Source organism: Cibotium barometz, chromosome 23, assembly GCF_041138505.1.
Source record: "Cibotium barometz isolate CiBa-2024 chromosome 23, ASM4113850v1, whole genome shotgun sequence".
In the NCBI taxonomy this organism is placed as follows: domain Eukaryota; kingdom Viridiplantae; phylum Streptophyta; class Polypodiopsida; order Cyatheales; family Cibotiaceae; genus Cibotium; species Cibotium barometz.
The window spans coordinates 53,636,464-53,661,075 of NC_141068.1; the positions used below are offsets into that span (position 1 = coordinate 53,636,464).

The 24,612-nt window shown below is 42.5% G+C and overlaps 1 protein-coding gene across 1 annotated transcript; it reads left to right on the forward strand.

Annotated features, from left to right (window-relative positions):
* The first annotated feature begins 18,747 nt into the window (after positions 1–18,747).
* LOC147626092 (histone H4) lies at positions 18,748–20,447 on the forward strand. The gene is made up of 2 exons (XM_086817650.1): positions 18,748–19,139; positions 20,213–20,447. Exon 1 carries the CDS (start codon positions 18,801–18,803, stop codon positions 19,110–19,112), a length of 312 nt encoding a protein of 103 aa, XP_086673776.1. The 5' UTR covers positions 18,748–18,800; the 3' UTR covers positions 19,113–19,139; positions 20,213–20,447.
* The last annotated feature ends 4,165 nt before the right edge of the window (positions 20,448–24,612 follow it).

Consider the following 24,612-nt stretch of genomic DNA (forward strand, 5'->3'; position numbering starts at 1 on the left):
TGCAATCAGGTTACAACTCCATTTTTGTGGTAGTTGACAGGCTAACCAAAGTTGCCCATCTGATTCCAGTGAAAGAAACATACACTACAATCGATGTTGCCAGAGTTTTCCTTAAAGAGATCTTCAGATTGCATGGCTTACCCAGGAGGATAGCAAGTGACATAGATCCATAATTCACATCAAAATTTCGGACTGCATTCTTCAAAGCAGTAGGAACTTTCTTGGATCTCAGCATAGCCTACTATCACCCCGAAACAGATGGCCAGACTGAAAGAGTGAATCAGGTTAGGCGAAAACAGAGATTCAGACATAGCAGAAACGTAATGCACAGACAGAACTTTGACAGAGCAAGGTCACACAAGAGATAAAACCCTAAAAATCTACTTCATTCTCCTCTTTTTTCTCCCTCCTCACATTACATTGTTTCCCTTCTTTTCTACCTTGCCCAAAAACGTTATGCTTTCCCCGAAAACGTTATTCTTGAATAACCGTTACATATCGTAACTTCCAAGATCCCAAGAAAGTCATCATACATTCCTACCGCCTTATAATTCCAACTTAGCACATATCTGACTAAGCACATATCCGACTTAGCACATATTCTTCGACTTAGCACATATCTGACTTAGCAACATTCTGACTTAAGAGAACTATGCCTTCAACAGAGGAGGTTCGTTGCTGGCAAGGAGTCATCGAGGGATGTCGCTTCACGGCAAAGCCTACCGAGGTCTTGACCAGCCTCGGTACGGTTAAAATGGTGCGCTTCCGGTACGATGGGCGAGGACCGACGAAGCGGTCCCTGAGTGAAGTGCCACATGGGGCTAATCGGAACCTTGATTCTAGAGATTCTCAAAACAAACCTTAAGAGAATGCATGGGAGAGGGATATCTTGAGTTCCTTGCAAGCAAACACACACACATAAGAGAGAGTAATACACACATAAGAGAGAGCAAACACACACACACATAAGAGAGAGAAAGACACAAGAGAGATATGGATGGCTAAATTTTATTCTATCTTCTTCTCTTCTCTACAACCATAAACTAAAGAGATAAGAATACATACTATGAGGGAAAGTATTTTCCTACTATAAAATAACAACATACAATGGTCAATCCCCATAGTGTGAACCTGACTATATAAGCTAGCATAAGAGAGAGCAAATACACACACACATAAGAGAGAGAAAGACACAAGAGAGATATGGATGGCTAAATTTTATTCTATCTTCTTCTCTTCTCTACAACCATAAACTAAAGAGATAAGAATACATACTATGAGGGAAAGTATTTTCCTACTATAAAATAACAACATACAATGGTCAGTCCATAGTGTGAACCCGACTATATAAGCTAGCATTATAACTATGTCATACTCTAGTAATCCACACACAGCATGTTGTGTTCATTGGCATCATATCAACCATAATCTCACCAACCATGCTAGTGGCATAGCTCGCCGTCCACTAGTAGCATATCAACCATAATCTCACCAACCATGCTAGTGCCATAGCCCGTCATCCATTAGTAGCATATCAACCATAATCTCACCAACCATGCTAGTGCCATAGCCCGTCATCCATTAGTAGCATATCAACCATAATCTCATCAACCATGCTAGTGGCATAAGTGCAAAAGTTATCACCCTCCTATCACCCAGGTAGGTCAATGTCCATAGCAGTAGTTGAGCTCGATATCTCAACAAACTTTACCCCACCAGGGGAAGAAGGGCAAAATCTAGAGAAAAATTCTTCCAATGAAGCCACAAAAGCACCAATCCAAGCCTTGAGCCAAGTAGCACCTTTGAAGGTGAGGACAATGAGAGGAAGAGGTGAAGCCCATAAGGCTTTGCTTGGACTTCCTTGTAAACAAGAAGACAATCGCTAAACTTGCTTTATTGGATATAGGAGTAGGAAGAAACTTAATGTCATATGAGACTTGGGTCTCATATGGAAAACCTGCCCTTGATCCTACTCAATCTCTAGTACAAGCAGTATCAAGCCTATATAATGAATGTAAAGGGATGGTAAAGCTTCAATTCCACATCAATTCGTTCCCGTGGAAGGTAGTTTTTATGTCATGACTATATATATGATGCCGGAAGAAATCATCCTTAGAAGAGGATGGACTACAAAACACAACTACTACAGCATCAAGTGGAGCATAAAGACTGTCACAATCAAGTTTATGCAATGGATGGTAAATGTTCTTCTTACTAAAGGAGAACCACGATAAATCTCTATTGAGAATAAAAAATTATTAACTTTGTTAAGCAGGTCCAATATCGAGCCCTAGTAAGTGCAATTATCCACCATAACCTCAAAACCTCATCCAATAAATCCCCACCATATCTCATAAAATCAAAAGCCAAAGAGACAAAAGCCCAACCCAAGGAGGAGAAGCCTCACCATAGACCAAGGAGGGGGGTTTTTTTGGTGAGCATTTTCTATGCTTTTTGGGAATCAGGCGAGCAGATTCCAAAAAGATACCCTCCCCCCTCCATCAAGAGAGAGAGGGGCAAAGAGAATTGGAGAGAGTTTCATGACATAATTATTTGAGAGGGAGAGGCCAATAGAGAGCCAGAGGGAGTGAAAACAAAAAGACATGACAACACCACATCCTTTAAATTGAGGTTATTGCTTCAAACGGAAAATAAAACCAAGTTCATTCACGTACAACTTCCAAATACAAAAACGTGAAAACCATCATCTTTACTACTATGGGCCTCGCTTGTCCTTTGGGTTGAAGGCATAAAGTAAGAAAATGATGTTTATACCCTTCCACACTTCCTCTAGCAAGACATGCTCATACCCCTCATCAATAAAACCATCATCTTTCCTACTATGGGCCTCGCTTGTCCTCCAAGGTGAATGCACAAAGTAAGCAAATGGTATTTGTACCCTTCCACACTTCCTCTAGCAAGATACACTTAGACACTTCATCAATAAAACCATGGGCTCGCCATATCACAATTAAGCCCACCACTTTGGCCTTGACTTGAGAAATAGCATCATCATTACCAGGAAGTGGAAAGGATGTGAGACCTTTCCATGCTTGTGTACCATCTATGATCTTCTGCTTGACCTTCACATTGGTGGCCTCCCTCTAGATACGTGTAACGACTTCAATGCTAATATTTGATGAGTCCATCACAAACAATACAAAGGAGGGTTTAGGGTGGTGTACTCTACTAACAAGGCTTGGTGGTAATGGTGATTAACAAAGTGATTTGGAGCTTATCTCTGTGGGAGAGGTGTACTCTACTTTTGCAACAAACAAAATAAAAAAATATATTTTTTAATATCAATAATAAAGGCATCTTTCCTTGAATTTCTACACCACAATAATAAAGGCATCTTTTGTACTTTTTTAGGGAAGAGCGAGTATGTATTGGATTTTTTAAAATACATGCAATTTCATATAAGGGGTTGTGTGTTTTGTGGAGCACCTTGACCGTCTCTCTAGCTCGCCATCCCCCTCTCACTTCTGTAAGATTTCAAACCAATGAATGCTCGCAATGTGAATACCATTCATCAATACATGACTACATTCTACTTGAAAATGCATAACCCACAACGAGAGGGAGAAGATGGAGGGAAGGGGGAGAAAGAAATTACACAATCAAACCCTCTACAATGAGGTTGCTTCCATAGAGGTTACAAGAGTGCCAAAATACTACAGATCAACTGATAATCCATGCATTCAATTGTCTAAATTAGGGTTGGTTCTCCTACAAGACAAGGCATTGTAAAACTCAAGGTCCGATAGGATAGATTGGTGGATGAATATATTCTCATTCTGGCTCAAGCCTAGCACACCCAAATAAATGAAGTACAAGTGCTTGCATGTAAGATACAGCTTCTTCTTGGATTCTCTATCTGCAAAATCTAGACACGTATAACACGGTTCATCTTTCACACGCAAATAAATGAAGTACAAGTGCTTGCATGAAGTACAAGTGCTTGCATGTAAGATACAGCTTCTTCTTGGATTCTCTATCTGCAAAATCTAGACACGTACAACACGGTTCATCTTTCACATGCACATCATATTTTCCCACGTGTGCATCATCCCCATGTGATTCGATCTTGAAAACTTCATACTTGTGCTCCAGTCTCTGCACTTCTTCTACCACCGTAGCTTTCATTTTCAAAGCAACCTTTATTTTTTTTGTCACTTCCTTTGATATCGTGCGGTACTTGACTCTTATGCCATTTTGCATGCCTGAGCCATCGATCTCTGTGTTAGTAGTGGACCCATATGGTGGTTCTTTGGAAGTTGTAGTTGTAAAGAACCTTGAAGCCCCACCACTACTCAGTGGGGTGGGCATAACACCTTCTGCATTCTTACTCTCCACCTAGTAACCACCTTCCCATAATGAATATATCTCCTCATCTGTGAGGTTAGTTCCTATAGCAATTGGCCATATCTTGGGTGATGGATTGGGCTTTGGGTCTATGTTGGTGTCCACAATATAGTAATGAAGCATGTGGTTAGGGTAGAACCACATCGATTGTCTAATGAGACCATTAGGGTGCTTGCACTAGCCTTCAAAAGATGATGCAAGCACACCCTTCTAGATCCAGCTACATGTTACCCATAACTCTTACCCCCCCACGAGGCATTTCGTTGCATGCGACCTTGCTACCAATGCATGTCCTTTGGATTTCCCACATTGCTTCATTCACCTTGCGCTCAATGACACTGAACTCTCTAACTTCCATTGTTCATTATAGAGTACTGCTTGTATCATGCTCCTTAAAAATGATCTTCTGTGTGGCCTCCCAGCATACTTGCGGTCTCGTTCATGTGCGTTATACTCTGGTCGATGTGTGGCCTCAATGACCATAGCAGGCAATCTCTTGTGACATGCACTTTCTTTGTCACTAGTTAGAAGGGTAGGTGCCTTATACATGGGTGTTCCTTCAGTTGCCTGATTAACTGTTCAGACCACTTGTTGGGCTGGGCTCGTAGACAACCGTTCTTTTAGTTTCTCCAAGCTTGGCCCTCTCCCTATGCACTTGCCTTGAGAGTAAGAGACTGCCTTAGAGGCATGATGGGATGAAATGCCATAAGAGTCATGATGGATTAGAATACCATAAAGAAAATAAAGATGAAATACCAAGAAGATACATGATGGTAGAGGAGCTAATTACTTCACTTCTTTACACATCAATGATGACAAGTGAATCATGAATGGGATCCACAAGCATAATTATATCACTATTAAGAAAGAGATTTGTACCCATAAAGAGATTTGTAGCCACACCCTAAGCCAAACCCATGTGCATATTATGCTCATTATATGCTTTGGTGAAGACACCTTAGAGTGTTATCAACCATGCAACACCTTTGCACATGTTATGCATGTCTACCCTATAATGCATATTATGCCCATTAAACGACACCTTAGAGTGTTATCAACCATGCAAAACCTAGGCAGATGCTACCCTATCTACCCTATTATGAGTCATTGGCATTTCTAGCCTCACTAGTGCATCCACCAATAACTGTGGCACCTTCCAAGAGGGACACAAGCCTCTCTCTCTCTCTCTCTCTCTCTCTCTCTCTCTCTCTCTCTCTCTCCTCTCTCCTCTCTCCCTCTCTCCTCCTCCCTCTCCTCTCTCTCTCTCTCTCCCTCTGCCTACCTACGTGGATAGTGCATTACACGTGGCAGCTATAATGCTCAAGTTCGGGCATCACACGTGGCGTGCCTACGTGGATAGCGTTGTCCATGTAGGCATACCATGTGTGATGCTTGAGGTTGGGCATTACACATGGCATGCCTACGTGGATTGCACTTTCCACGCAAACATGCCACATGTAATGCCTGAGCTCGAGCATTACATGTGGTAGCCATTGTGGATAGCATTGACCCCACTGCACTGCCGTGCGTGTAATGCCCGAGCTTGATCATTACACATGGCTACCTACGTGGATCCTTGCCCACACGCTAAGCCTTGCCCAACAACAAATTACCGATGGGTCCCCAAGCCTCTACCACTCCTACTGCACTGGAAAAAGGGAAACAAAAACTTCAAGAAGCACCCTTTCCCCTCCAACCACAGCCCATGGTCCCTAATTGTGATATACCCTTGACTTCGGTTACTCCCCTACCCCTCGTTATCTAGCTCCCTCAATGTACTTTCACTCAACCCTTGGCCTCTCCACCCTTAGCTAGTCCCTCCTTGAAAGCCTCTGAACTCCCAAGGCATATACCAACCTCACCACCACCAAATTAGAGTCGTCTTCTCACTTTGTAAAACTGGGCATGGAATCAGTACAAAACCCACAGTGGGGTGCTGGCTACATAGTCCAGGGGTACAAAACCTGTTTGCAGGGTGCCAAAAAAAAAAGAGAGAGAGAAAGATGGCATGTCTGTACCAACCTTCAACCCACGGCCATACCCTTGTGAAGACATGGTCGTACCCTTGTGAAGACAGGGCCATACCCTTGTGAAGCCACGGTTGTACCATTCTCTATCCCATAAGTCTCGACTGTACCAACCATCAGCCACACGACCGTACCCTGGAGACGCCATGCCCATACCATTCTGGCCCAGATACAGAGGCACGAGCCACTGAAGCCCACCACAAGTATGCTGAGGAGGAGACGCAACACAAAGCCTTTTTTAACTAGAGCCTGCATGAGACCCCACCCCCTCCAGGATCCTCTCCATTACCTCCTCACTTCTCTAAAGCTAGCCCATCTTCCCCTGCCTCCTCCTCCCAGTGCAACACATTGGAAACCCTCCGTTGGGTGCGTACAGGCAACTTCCGCTCACATGAGGCTTACTCTAAAGGTATCCGTTCATCGCATGGGGAAGTGCCGAACTTTGCCCAAGGCTTCTCTCACTTGGCCAGAGAGATTATTAGCCAGATGATGGATTACATGTACAGACAACAAGAACTGGCGACCGTGGCACATCAACAGATGTTGCTTGCAACAGACCTAAGAGAAATAGAGCCAAGAAGCTCTTTATGATGCCACAGTTGCGAACCTCAACCTCCAGGAGGATTGAGAGCAAACCTTGGCCAACACCCTCTCCTCACTCTCAGAGCTTCAGAGACAGCTTGATGTGGCACAGGAAGTAGAAAGTGGGCCTTGCATGCCCTTTCCCTTGCCCAGGCCGAAGGATAGGACCTCTGAGACAAAGAGCGGCCATAGCTGAAGAAACCCTCACAACCACCAACCTCACCTTCCAGCAATACCATGAAGTCATAGAGGAAGCCCTCCACCACAAAACCTCACAACTCTCGAGGCCACAAAAGCTTGGGCCACCTACCCACCCCACCCACCCCATCTAGCCCTTTCCCCAGCGCGCTCAAAAGAAAGGTCGAAGCGTTGATGGACATCGCCACAGAACTCCCCATCCTCACCATCCCTCCAGCCCAACTCTTGGAGCCTCATTTCCAAACCATTCGCTTGAATTTACTACATCCTGATATTTTCATCGGACGAACCGCTCTCACAAGCCACCTTCTCCTATATCCTAACCAAACTACCGCTTCAGAGCATCTCCCTTTGGGCAACCTTCTTCTTTCCGGGCCAGCTCTCTTTCACACACCCAACCATCTTTTTTGAACTCCTTGCCCATCCCCTCCAAGCCAATCTCATGAACTAGGCACATCTACTCCGCTTTGGGCAACCAACTAGCAAACTGACCCAATCTACCTCACCATCCTAGATGAGCTATGCCCTTACCCCTACTCCTCCCCCCGAACAACCGACACCCTCTGATATCTCTGTTGAGATGTCAAGCTCACACTCATGAGGCACCTACATGACCGTTCGACATTTACATCACTGACGGGTTTGATAGCTAGCACTGACATATCTTCGCCAAAGATTCTATAGCTGGACTACACTGACTAGTCCACACCTATCCACTCCACTTAGCATGTTCACATTATGGACCGCTTGTATATACTCTATCATGTGTGTTAGTCACTTTATCTTCTTTGTAGTAGACATCTTTTGTTGTGTGAAGAAGAAGAAGAATTTCAGCCTCTCACCTTGTGTGTTTTCTTCTAGGGTTTGTGTGAGTGTGTTATGCTTGCAAGAGCTCAAGCTCTCTTCTCCCCTGCATTTTTTCATCGTATCAAATCGTGGTTCATATGCAAAGGGCTGAGCGGCATGCAAGAGAAGCACAGGAAACGGTATGAGGGTAAGAGCTTCATCTACTCTTCCCCCTTTATGTTGGTTACTACACCCTTGTCGAGAGCTCTTCAAGAGGCACCGATAAACAAACTCCAAAATAGATAAGAAAGCATGTGAAGTGCCTAAGGTCAGATGGAGGGGGAGAATACTTCTCCAATGAGTTCTCTAAATTCTTGCGAAAGAATGGCATTCAGAGACGATTTGCATGTAGATACACTATGCAACAAAATGGAGTTGTTGAGCAAAAAAACAGGCACATTGTAGAGATCGCATGAGCATCGATGGGACAGAGAAGAATATGCCGCATAGCTATTGGGATGAGGCTATGTCTATAGCAATTTATATCATGAATAGGACTCCTACTATAGTCATACATGATGTAACGCAAGAGGAGAAGTTTATTGGCAAGAAACCTGATTTGTCTCACTTGAAAGTTTTTGGATGTATTGCATATGTGCATGTGACAAATGAGTTACGTACTAAGGTGGATCCAAAGGCATAAAAATGTGTGTTTATTTGGTATTCCTTTGAGAAAAAGGGATATAGATGCTATAATCCTATTACACGTGAATTAAGGGTAAGCAGGGATGTTGTATTTGATGAGATGAGTAGCTGGTATGCTGCTGGAAAAGATGTTGTTAGGCCTGATGTACGTGGAAATGTGGTTGTATATAATGCAAGTCAACAATCACAGTCATTGAGTGGACTAGGAGAGTCCTCATCCAGCAGTTCTATTAATAGACCATGGAGTGGCAGGATACGTCATAATACTAGTCCTAGAAATGTAGTTGGTACATCACATAAAGTCAAAGAGAAAGTGGTTGAGCCCCTTGGTATGCATGATATTTCTGTAGGGCATTCTCTTGTTGATGGAGAGTCTAGTGGCTCGGGGATGAGCCTTAATGAGTAGCTTGGGATTCTAGAATGAGGACACCTGGTGTGAAGAAGGCTATGGAAGCCATGAATGCAAAGTTACGAAGATTTGGAAGAGTCAAAAACCATGTGCAGAGGTTGACTTATGATGGTTATGTGGCACATCACTATGCTTATATGGCAAAAGTTATGCAGGTTGTAGAACCCACATGTTTTGATGAGGCTATTAGAAATGTGTGTTGGGAGAAAGCTATGGATGAGGAGATGGATGCATTATATGGAAATGAGACTTGGGATTTGATGCCATTTGCCTGAAGGCAAGAAAGCTATTGGTTGGAAAGTGGGTGTATAAGGTGAACATAACAGTGATGCAAGTATAAGGCTAGATTGGTAGACAAAGGATATGCGCATACACATGGGATTGATTATGAGGAGACATTTGCCCCGATAGTTGGAAAGATGGCAACTGTGAGAGTTGTGATTGCAATGGCTACAGCTAAAGGTTGGTTTTCAAATCAGATGGATGTAAAAAATGTGTTCTTGCATGGTGACTTGCAAGAAGAAGTGTATATGGATCAACCACTTGGTTTTGAGGATACATGTCACCCAGAGTATGTATATAAACTTCATAAGTCTTTGTATGGGCTGAAGCAAGTACCACGAGCATGGCATGACAAGATTGCTGAGTATCTTGTCACTATTGGTTTTCATATGGCAGATGCAGAACACTCTTTGTATGTGTGCAAGACTGATAAGGGTATTATGATCATCATAATCTATGTAGATGATCTTATTGTTGGGGGTGACAACTTGGATAAGATTGAGCATGTGAAAAGTCTTCTCAAAAGGAAGTTTGAGATGAAGGATTTGGGAAATCTACGCTACTTTTTGGGAATTGAGGTCATTCGCACACCTTATAGTATTTGGCTGTCACATAGATAATATGTATTGGACATGTTGTGCAAGTATGGGATGGCTAATTGTAAGTCAATCTCGGTACCATTAGATCAAAATGGCAAGCTTAGTGTGGATGCAGGTTATGTGTTGGAGGATTCCACTATGTATAGGAAGATTGTGGGGAGTTTGATTTGTGTCACGATCAATAGGCTAGATTTGAGCTACACTATTAGCTTAGAGGGCCAGTTTATACAGGTTCCACGCAAACCATATCTTGACAGTGTGCAACACACACTTTGGTATTTGAGGGCCACTGTTGATTATGTATTGTTTTATGTAGCAGGTGTACCATTGGAGCTATATGGGTACACGGATGTAGATTGGGTAGGTAGCATCTCAGACACAGGAGATCTACTAGTGGATTTATGTTTTCATTGGGGAGTGTTGTTGTGAGTGACATGGAGCAACAAGAAGCATCCCCCACAGTTGCCTTGTTGAGTATAGAGGCACAATACAAAGGGGTTGTGGTGGTAGCGTGTGAGGTAGCTTGGTTACGCAAGCTACTTGTGCTGATTTGGGGTTGCATATGGAGAGAAAGTTTGTCATATATTGTGACAATCTTAGCAGTATATAGTTGGACAGGAACCCAATTTTCCATGCACGGACGAAACACATTGAGGTACATTACCACTTTATTAGGGAGAGAGTATTGGTAGGCAACATTGACTTGGCCTACAGGATCAGGTCGCTGACATTTTCAAGAAGGCCTTGGGAGCTGAGAAGCTCCGTAGATTTTGAGATATTCTTGGAGTTCATGAGTTGGAGTTGAGCGTGAGGGGGAGTGTTGAGATGTCAAGCTTAAGATGAGCTGACACTCACGAGGCGCCTGCATGACCATTCAACATTTACATCACTAGAGCGGGTTTTGTGAGCGGGTTTTGTAGCTAGCGTTGACATATCTTTGCCAAAGATTCTACAGCTGGACTACACCAACTAGTCCACACCTACCCACTCCACTTAGCATGTTCACATTATGGACTACTTGTATATACTCTATTATGTGTGTTAGTCACTTCATCTTCTTTGTACACCTCTTTTGTTGTGTGTGAAGAAGAAGAAGAATTTTCAGCCTCTCACCTTGTGTGTTTTCTTCTAGGGTTTGTGGGAGTGTGTTGTGCTTGCAAGAGCTCAAGCTCTCTTCTCCTCTGCATCTTTTCAACCTCCACCGCACCAGATGGGATATCGTATATGCGGCATACAAATCCCTCCGTCGCTACTACGAGCTTCCACCCTATACAGATGAGGGCCTCCTCATCCTGTACCATCGGTGCCATCTTCAAATGGGGGTGATACATGCCACGGGGATCATGCAGTTTGATGACTCCCACGTGGCATTCCCCATGGAGTTCACCCCCCCAAGAAGCCGCATAACCTTCTTCCACTCCAAAATCCCCAAAAACACCTCCTCTGACGAAGACGACAACAATAATGACAACAGTGTTGGAGGAGCCCTGGGAACCCACCCCCATTAGCAACCCCCACCCTCATCTCCCTCCTCCCAGCTTATCTCACCCCAGTACAAGCACCCAACTACCCCCACCCCACCCAGCACCACCACACTTCCTCTCTTCCCCTCACAGTCCTCTACACCCCGTCACCTCCCCACTCCACCTCCATCACCAACTCCTCCCTCACCTAACACTTTGAATCTCCACTTAGGCCTTACCATACCACTAAAAGACTTAACCTCAACATCAACAAGGCCTCCCACAACCCTCGCCACCATTGCCTCATCATCAGCCACCCCTCCACCTTCGTCACTCACAACCGTGCACCAACATCCCTTCCCCCACACCTTGGAGGAAGGGGAAATCCCCCCACCACCACCGGGGGGGTCAACCCCCCGCCGTTGAACCCCCTAAATTGGTGCGATCCATTAGATCACACGAAGTTCGAGCATGCAATAAATATCCTACTCGTCGATAACTCCAGGAGGCTCCCATCATGAGGGTGACCGACTGCATGGACATCCATGTCTTGCAGCCATACCTCAATGCCAAGCATCGCACCTGGAAGCATGAGCACCCCCCTCATCAACGCGAAGGCTACCACACCCCCCCTGCCACTACTAGCCCCATCATGTTCAAACTTATGGGTGAGAAGCCAGCCTAGCGACATCCTTTCCTCCTTGAGCCCTTCATATGAGAGCAGTACTGCAAGGCACTGTGCCATCTCCACATTAATCTCCAGAGTATCTGCCAACGTGCTCGCCGCCGCGCTAAGCATGGAAGCTTTTCCATCAGGAGCAAGCAAAGAACCCAAAGCTTCTCTACAACTTCCCATGGTTCGCTCCTCCGATGCCATGCCCCAAAACCCTTGCACAAAGGACACCATGCTCAATCACATCCATGACTTCATCAATAGATACGAGTAGGTCCCAGCAGTGGTGGCCACCATTCGATTCTTTAACCTCATCATCACTCTTTTGGAGACCTTCCCAGATTGGTGCCACTACCACAAGGACAGTCACAAGGCCTGGCCTTTGACCTCAACAAAGTCCCCACTCTAAAGCACCAGTGGATGCATTCTTGGCACCTACATAAGTTTGAAGATATGATGGAGACCACCTTCTAGATGAGTTACAAAGTCTTCCATCAGTCCCCCCACATCCCATGTCGTGGTGAGACTCCGTCTACACATACTCAATCTACTACCAGCTCCGAGGACGGCGGACCTGAATTAGGGAGGGGGGTATGTTAACCACACTAGTTAACATCATTTTTCAAGCGTGGGTATGCTTCTTGTAATTCATCATTATGTAACCGCGCTAAGCGCGCTTATTGAGATAAGATATATGGGATGACCGAGCTTACGGCTTGTGTAATGCTAGTCGTAGGAATGAGCTAGATGTACATAGCGCTAGGAAGCCAATTTTGGGCCCCCAATTGTAAATGGGCGGCTGGCCATTGTAAAAAGTAATCTCATGTATATAAATGATTTATGGAATATGAAAAGACACAATCCCATTTGTCACAATTGAGTCTTGCCTTCTCTCCCTCTCTCCCTCTATTGTGTTGATGGTTGAATGCTTACTTGCTTGATTGTGGTGTATGCATGGAGTGGATGGTGTTAGTCTAATCTTCTCTTCTTTTCTCCCTTCCCTTATCTCCCTCTCAAGATCCCTCTTGCATGCACATTGGCATTGAGTGGAGGTAGAGCTTTCCATAGTTCCCTTCTTCCTTGCTCACTCCCTAGCTTGTGGATCTCCATTTGGGTGGCACAAGTGGAGGTGGAGTGAGCCCCTAGCGGCCTCACATAGGGGAGTTAACCCTCATTAGGGTGGCTAAATGTAATTCTCTGAATCGACCTTGCATGGCATCATTCTCTTCTTCTTTCCCTCTCTTGTGCAAGATAGTATGTTTTCGTTAACACTATTGCACACCTCCAAAAACAGTATGTTTTCGTTAACACTATTGCACACCTCCAAAACAGAATAGTATGAAGTGTAGCTTCAAGAAGCCCAAACAACCATAAGCAAGCTAGAAAGAGTGAATTTACAGGGCTCAAAAGATTTGTTGGAGAACTCTTATTCCCAATAAACGCGGGGCTAAATACTCAGTTAAAAACTATGTAAAGGGCTCTTGATAGCACAAATGCAAGCATGGAAACTCATTTGGATGTGAAAGATGAATGCATCAGAGCAGAAGATTAGAGGCTGAGGTGGTGGTGCTAAAGTAGAAAGAAGGTGGAAGCACCTCAGCACCATCCTTAGAGAGAGATGCTGATAAAGAGGCTATGTTAAGCCAAATAGCCATTGAACTCCTGCAGCTTGTGCACCAAAACCACCGCCTAGTAAGGTATCTGAAATTAGTCAGGCATGCACTTGCTCTCATGGCCTTATATCAGAATATATCATTGGTGCCTCTACTACTGCTGCTCAGCTTGGAGATCATAAACAAGTAGGTGCCTGTGCTAATGGAAACCTACATCACAATGCTGGTCTTCCAAGGGTCAATATCTTTGCAGGATCCCATGGACATATACATTTCTAACCAACACCCAATCATAACCAAATACATATCTTGGTTTTGATTTTTCAAGACGAACTGTGCTCTAAAGACATTAAATGGCTACTCTCATAACAACAGATAGGGGAAAAAGGCTGGCCTATCATAGGGTACCAGAAGCTTAGCATACTTAAGTACCCAGCTTACTTGCCACATAGAACTATTTCTAGTGCTATATCTAAGAATTTGCAAATAGATGGAGAAGACAAGGAGAAGAAAATGCATATTTTTTTTACCACAGAGCATGTTGCATACCCCGAGTATAAAGGTTGACGAGTATAATGATCTTGTGATGACTTGCTAAACGAAGATTGAAAATGGGCCACCAATGAACGACAAAGATTCAGAGGAAGTTGATAAGAAGAAGAGATTGGAGGAGCCAAGCAAGATGCCGATGGAGATGACCCTAAGAAGGACGAGGGCATTCGGCCCAAACCAAAGAACAAAGATGATGCCTAGGAAGCCTGACTCTGGTCAACAAAGCAAAGAAGACCTCAAGGATAGATGACTCACACAAGGACAAAGGCAAAGGGAAAGTGGAAGAAGGAGATGAAACCCTTCTAGAGATGCCAACAGATACCTCTCCATTGCTAGACACATGACAAGTGATCCAATTGAAGACAACCAAACCCGATGAGGACCCATGACCAGAGATGACAAGCAAACCCGATGAGGTCACCAGAGATGACACATTGGGACATCCCTCCCACTGAATGGGACATCCCTCCCACTGAATGGGATCAAACTGATGATGAGTAACCCTTGGAGGAGGATGTTCATGATTTGCCCACGAGAAGATATCAATTTACTGTGGCACAACAACATCACAAGATATAATAAGTTAATCTATGCAATTGCCATCCACCACAAGCTAGAAGAGGCTACTCTGCACATATATCAATGGACATGCCATTATTGAAGGCTTATTTGGAAGCCAGATGGAAAGAGTGGCAGGAAAAGAATTTAGAGCACATGAGGACGAGTTTCATGTGAACCACAAAGGATAATTTCTATACTTAGGACACCATACAAAATTAGCCAAGGTCATGACTTCCTTGGTTCCGCAAGGGTCAGCTTTACCGAGACACTTTCAGACATGCCCCTATTGCCCTGAGGATTGATCTACAAAACATGCCAATACTTGGGATCTACAACTAGAGTGAATACTCATATAAGCTCCAATACACTGCATATTTGTAAACTTTTCAAAGCTACCAACATTGCCACATGGAAGGCTAATGTGAACAAAGATTGGATGCAATAGGTGATGTGCTTCTTTTTGGAAGAACATCATAATTCAGAAGATTTCCATGTGTAAATGATCTTGTAAAATTTTTACAACTCTTCTAATTTCCCTAGGAAATTTTAAGGATGTAAATAAAAAAAGCCTAGGACATTTATTATGAGTATCCTTGCCAATAGCTAACATTTGACTTTGTCATCAGCCCAACCCACCGACAAATCTATGGATACTACAAGCGGGTCTGGTACCTTCCAACCCACCATTTGTAGACCTTGAAACAGTGTTTTTTGATTGAATTTTTCCAAGCATAGATGTCCAAGATTTTCCAACCCTATTCAATCAATCCACTCCTCCAATTTGAGTTCCTCTGCAATTTTGTCGCCAACCCAATGGTCTTCAGATAACCACCTCTTGAGGATGGAAGCTAGCCTAGGTAGGGGGTTGTTAGTACTTTTTATACACTATTTTTAATCCCCACTCTAGCCTATATGTATCACATTGTATATGGTCTATTCAGTCAATCCACTCCTTTGATTGGCCCTCTGTAGATTTGTCGCCAACCCAATGGTCTTTAGATAACCGCCTACCTCCGAGGATGGAAGCTAGCCTAGGCAGAGGGGGTTGTTACTCCTTTTTATACACTCTTTGTAATCCCCGCTCTGACCTACATGTTTCACATTATATATGGCCAAAGGCCTACCATTGTAACAAAAGCCGCCCATATAAGGGTTAATTTTGCAATGAGAACATGTTTTGGGCACCCCATAAGTGTGGGTAGTCGAGCAAAGCCCAATCGTATATAAGTGACTTGTGGAAGTGTGTAAAGACACTTTTTATCATACAATCTACGATTGAGCTCAAACTAGGGAGCTTCTTCATTGTTACTTGTCTTAATCTCTTCTTACTTCTTGCATGCTTTCATGTTTATGTTGTCATTAGATATGTAGTCTTGTTGAGTTGCTTGCATGTATGAGTACTTGAGTGTGTGTGCTTGAGGTAAGCTTGCTTGATTCTTGCTTGTGTGGAGGGTGAATATTGGGAGAGAGAGAAAGAGAGATGGAGTGAGAAGAGAGGAAGCTTGCTAGCTTCTCCCTCATGAATGATTGGGTTACGAAGGTCCAAGCATTGGATTGGTAGAGCTTGAGGGCTTGACCACCCTCGAGGTTTCCATTCCCACATCTATTGTGCTTTCATGCTCTAGATGGGTTGTACTCCTTGATGAAGACTATGCTTGTTGTGATGCTATAACTTCCTGAACAACATCTGACCACCCCACCCATTACACATTGCCTCCCCATCGGCTCATGGCCTTCACAATTGTGTGCCATGCTCATATGCATCTTAGCCCATGCTCTTTCTATATCTCATGTTATGCTTGTGTTGCATGCTTTTACACGCTCCACGTGCATGCTCTTAGAAGCCAGTTAAATCTAGTTACTAGAATCATTTTCTTATAAGTGTGCTCTTACACACGCCGCATGTGCATGCTTTTAGCAGTGGTTGAATCTAGCTCTGTTGGAATTATTTTCTTGAGCCATAGTTTGATTGAGCCAGTGCATGATTCTCTGTATATCTTTTAGTTTGTCTAAATTTGTAGGATTTTATGTTTGAGTTTTTGAAGTTTATAAATTTTTAGTGCAAACATGTAATCAATATTATTGCTTTTTGATTTTTTGATTAGTATAATGTCATTAAAAGCACAAGGTTAGTGAGCTACAAGCATGGTTTACTTTTTGGGGCACTCTTGCTTGTGGGATAATTTTCATGCTTGTGTTGGAGAGTGTACTCTCAATTGGTTTAACCCTTACTCCTCGGATAATTTTCATGCTTATGTTAGAGAGTGTATCCTCAATTGGTTCAACCCTTACTCCTAGGATAATTTTCATGCTTATGTTGGAGAGTGTATCCTCAACTAATTCAACCTCAAAGACTTACTTAGAGAATATACTTTTCATGCCATGAGAATTGGGGATTCTCACATCATGAAAATGATTCTACATGTGATACATTTTCATGGTGATTGGAATTCAAACAATGATGGCATGTGTTAAGCCTAAACCCACAATCTTAATGTGGACACATGTGAGAGTGTTATGCACACACAAACCGCTGTCAGAAACCAAGACTAGGTTAGAGAACTTACTTATCATGGGGCGAGAATCATGGGGAGAACTATTGCAATCCATTTAGAGCTTCCCAAGGGAAGCTCTTCAACCTTGTAGCTAGCACTCCACACACTAGCTCCCACCATAGTCACATCGGCAGTTTTGTGAAGGAACATAAAAAGGATTTTTCCTTTCCCTTTTATGAGAGTGTCATCACCAAATGACACACTATTCTCCTCTAGCCTCAGAGAACCTTGGTGAATCAAGGAATTTCACTTCTAAAAAGGAGTGGTTCTCCTCTAGCCCTAGAGAACCAATTCTTTTTAGAAGTGAAATGCCTTGATGCATTAGAATCAATGTACCATGCATCAATGCTAAGGCTTTTAGCTTTTCTTTCCTTTTTTAGAGTAAAGGCTCTCAACCTTTGACACTAAGAAAAAAATAAACAATCGTCAATTCACTTCATTTTCTACATGACCACGACTCCTTAGTTTTGGTGTGCATTTATCCATGTTGCTTTTCTTTTTGTGACATCCCGATTCATAATGCCTAGGCTTGCTATATAATAGCAACTAGGTTTTCTCTTGAGTGCAGTATTGGAGTTGGATTTAATATACTAGACCAATTTTGATGTGTGGACTTTTGATTTTGGTGTTTGAAGCTTTCTTCTTCATGTCTAGAGTGTGAAGGATTTAATACACTCACTAAACAAGAGTGCCTTCTAGTACAGGCATGCTCTTCTGTATAGGACGAGAGGATGATGGCCAAAAACACACTGAGTGGATGAGAGGCTTTTCGTGTGGGTGTGTGGTACTTGTTGTTGCGATATGAGAGATGTTGATCAAAGTGCAATGAAGACCCAAAATGTTGATGCCAAACTTTGATGACGATGCTAATATTGATGGCAATGACAACCACGGTTGTTAATGTAGAGGTATTTACAAAGATGAATAGTTGAGGCCCTTTGATGGAACCCCTTCGATGTGAAAAAAAGCTCCAATAGCACTAGAGGATGCTAGCGTAAGAGAATGAAGAGGTAAAGCTTTTAGAGGAAAAATATGAATGATCCTTCTCAAAGCTTTTTCTTGTGCACATAGAAGCCCCTTAGACATTTTTGGGTGGTGGTGTGGCCTATGTGTAGCTGCTCATGTCAGGTTGCACACCTTGGTGGTGGCCGGTGGCGGGGGGTTAAAAAAACCCGCTGTGTGACCGTGGTCTGGCACAGATGGTAGCGCGGGAAGTAAAGACCGTTGGATGATTGAGCAGATCGGGCGGTGTTAACGTGTTGAAGCGCGGATCTATCTGTGGATGATGACTGCGAACCGTGGATTCTAACGAGATCGGACGGTTCATAGTCATCGTCCTCAGGGATGGTTTCTATTAAGAGCGGGACGGGGTTTTAGATGTTCATTTTTTGCGCTTTAGTCTCGATCCGTTTTTTGTTTTCGTGTTAGCCATGTCTGGGAGGGGCAAGGGTGGCAAGGGTCTGGGCAAGGGCGGGGCCAAGCGGCACCGCAAGGTCCTGCGCGACAACATCCAAGGGATTACGAAGCCGGCCATCCGAAGGCTGGCTCGCAGGGGCGGCGTGAAGCGCATCAGCGGCCTCATCTACGAAGAAACTAGGGGCGTGCTCAAGATCTTCTTGGAGAATGTGATCAGGGATGCGGTGACATACACGGAGCACGCCCGGCGCAAGACCGTGACGGCCATGGACGTGGTGTACGCCCTCAAGCGTCAGGGCCGTACCCTTTATGGCTTCGGTGGCTGAAATCCTTTTCTCTCTTTCTGTTACCAGGTGTTTCTCAACACCACCATTTGTTTGTGTTCATCAGCTCATATTTGGGGTCACTATTCGTGTTTGTACGGGGGGTAGGCATTTCGCGTTCAGCGTAGTTTTTAGCCCTAACGCTGTTTATAACTTGTTCTGTCCTCTCCAATGTAATGATCTCGTGGCTCATTTTGGAAATGCGCCCTTATTTATCTATCAGAGGGTCTTGGTAGTATGGTTGTGCCTTTTTAGGCATGCTGCTCTTCCATCCCTGTAGTTTGTGTATACTTCTCACCCATACCGTATCTTTACGCTTGCTTGTCATTTTTGTCGTGACATCATGGGCAGGCTTGTGGTTTAACAGGTACCTCCAGCTGCCAATTTTTTTTTTTTGTAATCCTATTGGTTTTGGTCCTATTGTTTGTCCAGGTCTGGTGGTGCTTTGGCTAGAGATAAGTTGAGGGGGAGATGATTTAGGCATTGGTCCACCGACGACTACTTGTTTGATATTTTTCTTTTGCATTTTGTGTGGAAGACCATCTAATCCAACATTATATATTAGAGCATATAGACCATCATGGATTGCCATACAAGAGGTGAAGTATCCTATCTAAGAGGGCATTCCAATTATGAACTATGCTTTAAGAAGCCTCCTCACATTGAGCCAAGTGGTTTGATCTCTTGTGATGTTGAGATCTTGTGCGTAAAGAAAAGAGTTGTTAGTGGCTTATCTCCACATAATTCTTGTGGTGATAGCTGATCTCTTGCAATGTTAAGATCTTGTGTGTAAAGAGAAGAGTCTTTTGTGGCTTATCTCCACATGATTCTTGTGGTGATGGCTTTGTTGCTGATAGTGATTGACATGCGGGCCAAAAGACAATGCTACTTGAGCCCTCACTTGATGAGCACAAGCATAATGGGCTTAAAATTTCTTGCTATGTAGGTATTGTGTGTGTTACTCTTGTCACTCATGCCAATGAGACTACACACAAGGGCTAAAGCAAATGAAGATGAATTTATGTAACCAAGGCTAGATGTAACTTAGCCTTTCACTTATAAGTCACATACTTCTATGCCTTATGAATCACATTGTTGTGTAGATATGTAACACAAGGCAAGGGTTGCCATGTTGGTCAAAGATAGGATAAGGCATGAAAGGGGCAAGGCACATACTAAAAAGCTCAAAGAGTTGTAAGGTTGATGATAAGTTGGGAAAGTTTGAGGTATTTTATGATGAGTATTATTCAAGCAAGGTTATGGCTCTCATTACCCAATTTGACATGACTATAGTGATGAGGCATTCATGGAGAAATGTTTGTCATGCCAAAACGTTTTTAAATGGCACTATAGTCCATTGGTGGATATTTGAACTTTCCTACCAACCTATTTCTATTTGGGAAGCATTTAAAAATTGGGTCTATAATCATTTCTTGCCTTCGAATATTGTGCAAAGAATTACTTGAAAGTGGAATAAAGTAAATAAAAAGAATCATGCAATCGTATAGCATTATGTGAACAAGTTATGGAAATTCTTGTTAGTGATCTTACCTTTTATGCATGTTTTCAAGAGTAAGGAGAGAAATTTTAGTTAGGCCTTCATAAGGCCTATCAATTAGACATTGAATTGCACCCTAATTATATTGTACAATAGCTTATAGGCTCCACTCTTGCTATTGAAAATTGGAGTTAAAGAATAAGCAATCTGTTAAGGAATGGCCATGGTTACAAGGGCAAAGCAAAGGTAGGGCCAAAATGCAAAACGTATCAAAATGCAAAACGTATCAAAATGATGCCAAAAGTTGAAAACAATAATGATAAGAGCGGCTTTTTAACAAAGTTAACTATGGGCTCACTCTTGTGCAAGGAACTCAATATATATGCGAAGGAAAATGCTTTACATGTGGTAGCACCGAGCATGTCTAACCAATGCTCGAACAAGAAGATACTAAAGGTGCAAAGCATATCGTGCATATGATTTTCAATGTGCAGAGAAATACTCTAGATGATAAGGTTAGGGACAATTTAAAGATCAGTCTTCCTTGTTTATGTTTAATTATTGTGTGACATATAATTTTATTTTTTTAAAACAGATGGTAGTTGCTTTGGGCATTGTTGTAGAGGACAATTGTCCCTAAATTGTGACATAATTTTATTTTTTTAAAACAGATGGTAGTTGCTTTGGGCATTGTTGTAGAGGACAATTGTCCCTAAATTGAGGCAAGGATTGTGTATACACATTCAACGGTATTTGGATCATGAAAACTTTCTTATTATCAAGCAATGTATCATGGCTATGATGTATTGCTTGGTAAGCCTTGGCATATGCATCTTGAGCCACACAAAGCTTATAAGAGCAATAAGATTACTTTCAAACATAAAAGGTCGAGAGCATGTGAAAGATGTTGGCATAGAGGGAAACACTATTCCCATTGTATCTCGTGTTCAAATTAATAAAGCAATGAAGAGTATTTTTACGTACTTCATAATTGTATGAGATAAAGTTGAACATTTTGTGTAGGTAGACACTCTTTTTTGTGATAGGTTGAAATTTTTGCATCATGAATTTCTAGGGGAGTTGCCTTCTGTGAGACTTGAAGATCATTGCTTTGATCTACTACTAGGTAGCTCATCGCATAATATGCTAGCTCACTATGTGACACATCATTAAAAAGTATGATGTAGGCAAATAAGCCATTGGAGAACGGTTTGGTTCAGTTGAACTCTTCGCTCACTAGTCCTCCTAGCAGATAAGTACAAAAGAAAGGTAGATCATATTGCATGTGTGTGGATTATAGAGTGTTAAACAAGTTCATAATCAAGAATTGATTTTTTGATTCCACGCATTGATGACATCTTGGATAAGTTAGATGGTTTGACTTGCTTTAGTCTTAAAAATCTTATAGTGGCTATCACCAACTGTGTGTGGTATCCTATGATGTGCAAAAGACATCATTTTGCACAGAGATGCATTTTTCAAACTTAAGGATGCAATCACAAAGAGACCAATGTGCAAAAAAGACATCATTCTGCACAAATGCATTTTTGATACTTAAGGATACAATCACAAAGGGACTAATGTTGATTATTCTAGATTTACAAAAGCCTTTCAGTGTTGAATGTGACGCATCTGGGAATTGCATAGGGGTTGTCCTCAATCAAGAGGGACATGTTGTGGCTTATGGAAGTCGGAGATTGCATGATGCTGAGCTTTTGGCTGTACCTCATACTCTTACCATATAGAAACATTATCTTCTTGAGGTTGGTTTCATAGTAAGACAAATCACTAGAGTTTGTGGCATTTTCTTACCCAAACAAGCATATAAGAAAGGCTAACTTTCTCAATGTTTCATTTTCAAATCATGCATACGGTGAGAAAGAAGGATGAAGTGGCGGATGCCTTGTCCCGCAGCTCTATGTATCAACTACTTTGGTTGCATGTCATGGAGATTGGTCTACCATGCGTGATTTACATAATATATATGCATATTTTATCATTTTTGGTCTGATTTGATGGTTGGTCATGCACATGTCTCATGAGTGATCAAAGATGTTTATCTCATGAAAGGTAACTAATTGCTTATGTGTGGTGTTAGACATGAGGCAAAAGGTTATGGAAAAATTCATTTCTTCTCTCGATGGTGGCCATAGAGATATATTACCCACTACTAGCATAATTGAACAATATTTCTTTTAGTCAGGCACGAGGAAGGATTTAGATGCATACGTGCATACATGTATCGCTTGTCAAAAAGGTGAAATTTAAGGTAAAAGACTCCAAGTTGTTTGCTTCAGTCATTGCCTATTCCCTTACAACCATGGGAAAGTATTGCTATCGAGAATCTAATAGGAAAATGATGCAGTTTGGACTATGGTAGAGAGGTTTCATTTCTTGCCCATCAAGAAAACCATTAAGGCCAAGTATATAGTTGAGATATTCCTTGCATAAGTGTTCAAGCATCATGGCATGCCCAACTCCATTGCGGGGAATAGGTCATGACTTCAAGCCTATTTGTTTGATAACATGGGCACAAAAAAATTAGACTTCTCATCATGATAACACCACCAAACAAATGGTCACTGTGAGCTTGCAAATTCAGCCATGTTGGATCTACTTAAACATTATGTGATGGATCAAAAGGCTTCTTGGGAGGAGTATTATCGCTTCTCCAATTTGCATACAATAACATGGTGCATGCCTCTATAGGAAAGGCTCCATTTGAGTTTATGTATGGTAAAGTGGTGTTGTCACCTATCCTTCACACTAAGCTTGAGATATGTGCAACTTATGCGTATGTTAGAGATTTGGTTACTCCTTTACTCAGGTGCATACATCGATTGAAAGGTCTTAGGATAAGCATAAGAACAAGCAAAAGAGGGCTGCTAACAAGCACAAAAGGCAACTAGACATCAATGATTAGGCTTTTTTGAAATTTGAGAAAGCTCGTCTTTGAAAAAGGCATGTCAAAGAAGGGTCATATTCTAAGCTTTCTACTAGGTATCATGGGCATGTCCGTGTGATGGAGAAGATCAATGAAGTGGATTGTAGGCTTGCATTGCCTAGTCATTGGAAAATACATAATGCTTCTCATGTGAGTCTCCTACTCGAGTTTGTGGGGTTGGAACCCATTGAGCTTGTTATTGAAAGGATCCACTAGAAATGGATGAAGTTGAGATTTTGCAGCCCCATAACAGATTGCATCTCACAAGGAACTTAAGCTTGCGATGTCAAGCTATTACGATGTTACTTTGTTAAGTTTAACAACAACTATCTCCCCACTGATGCAAAGTGGGTGGATGAAGAGTATTTCAAGGATTGTCCATAGTTTCTTCATGTATATTTGGAGGTTTTCTAGTTGCGAATGACTATAGTAAAGTGGTGCTGCCACCTAGTATCCTTCGCACAGGATGAGATATTTGTAGCTGATGAATATGTTAGAGATTTGGATACTCCTTTACTCACGTGTGTACATCGATTAAAAGGTCTCATGATAAGAATAAGCCGTTAACCCTTTCGATGCCGGCCATTGCCGTATCATTTTCACCTTCTTTGGCTACAGGCACTGGAATGGCTAGAATTCACTTAATAGCCATGTATTTTACATGTGTGCTTATTGCTTGTCTATGAAAAGCACACCACGAGATCACAGAGTTTAGGTCACTACCTTTGGATGAGTCTTTACACTAGCCTCGATGGGCTAGACAGCCCAAGAATCTTATTTTTAAGTTTGTTCGCCTAAATGGTGTGAACCCTAGAAATGAAGGGGATAAGTCAAATGGAAAGCCAACCTCTCATTCTCTTGTATTCTCTTATGCTAATTTAATAGAGTACTCTTCTTCTCTACTTTCCTATGCTATTGCTTTCTTGCTTGCCTCTTGCTTGTTTGAGCTCTTATGTGTGCTTGTTTGCATGTGTGTAAGATTGAGTTGTGAGGAGGGTCAACAAGCTTCCATTGGTGTGTGGCAGTGATGAGGAGGTCGAGCTTTAGAGTGCTTCTTTTAT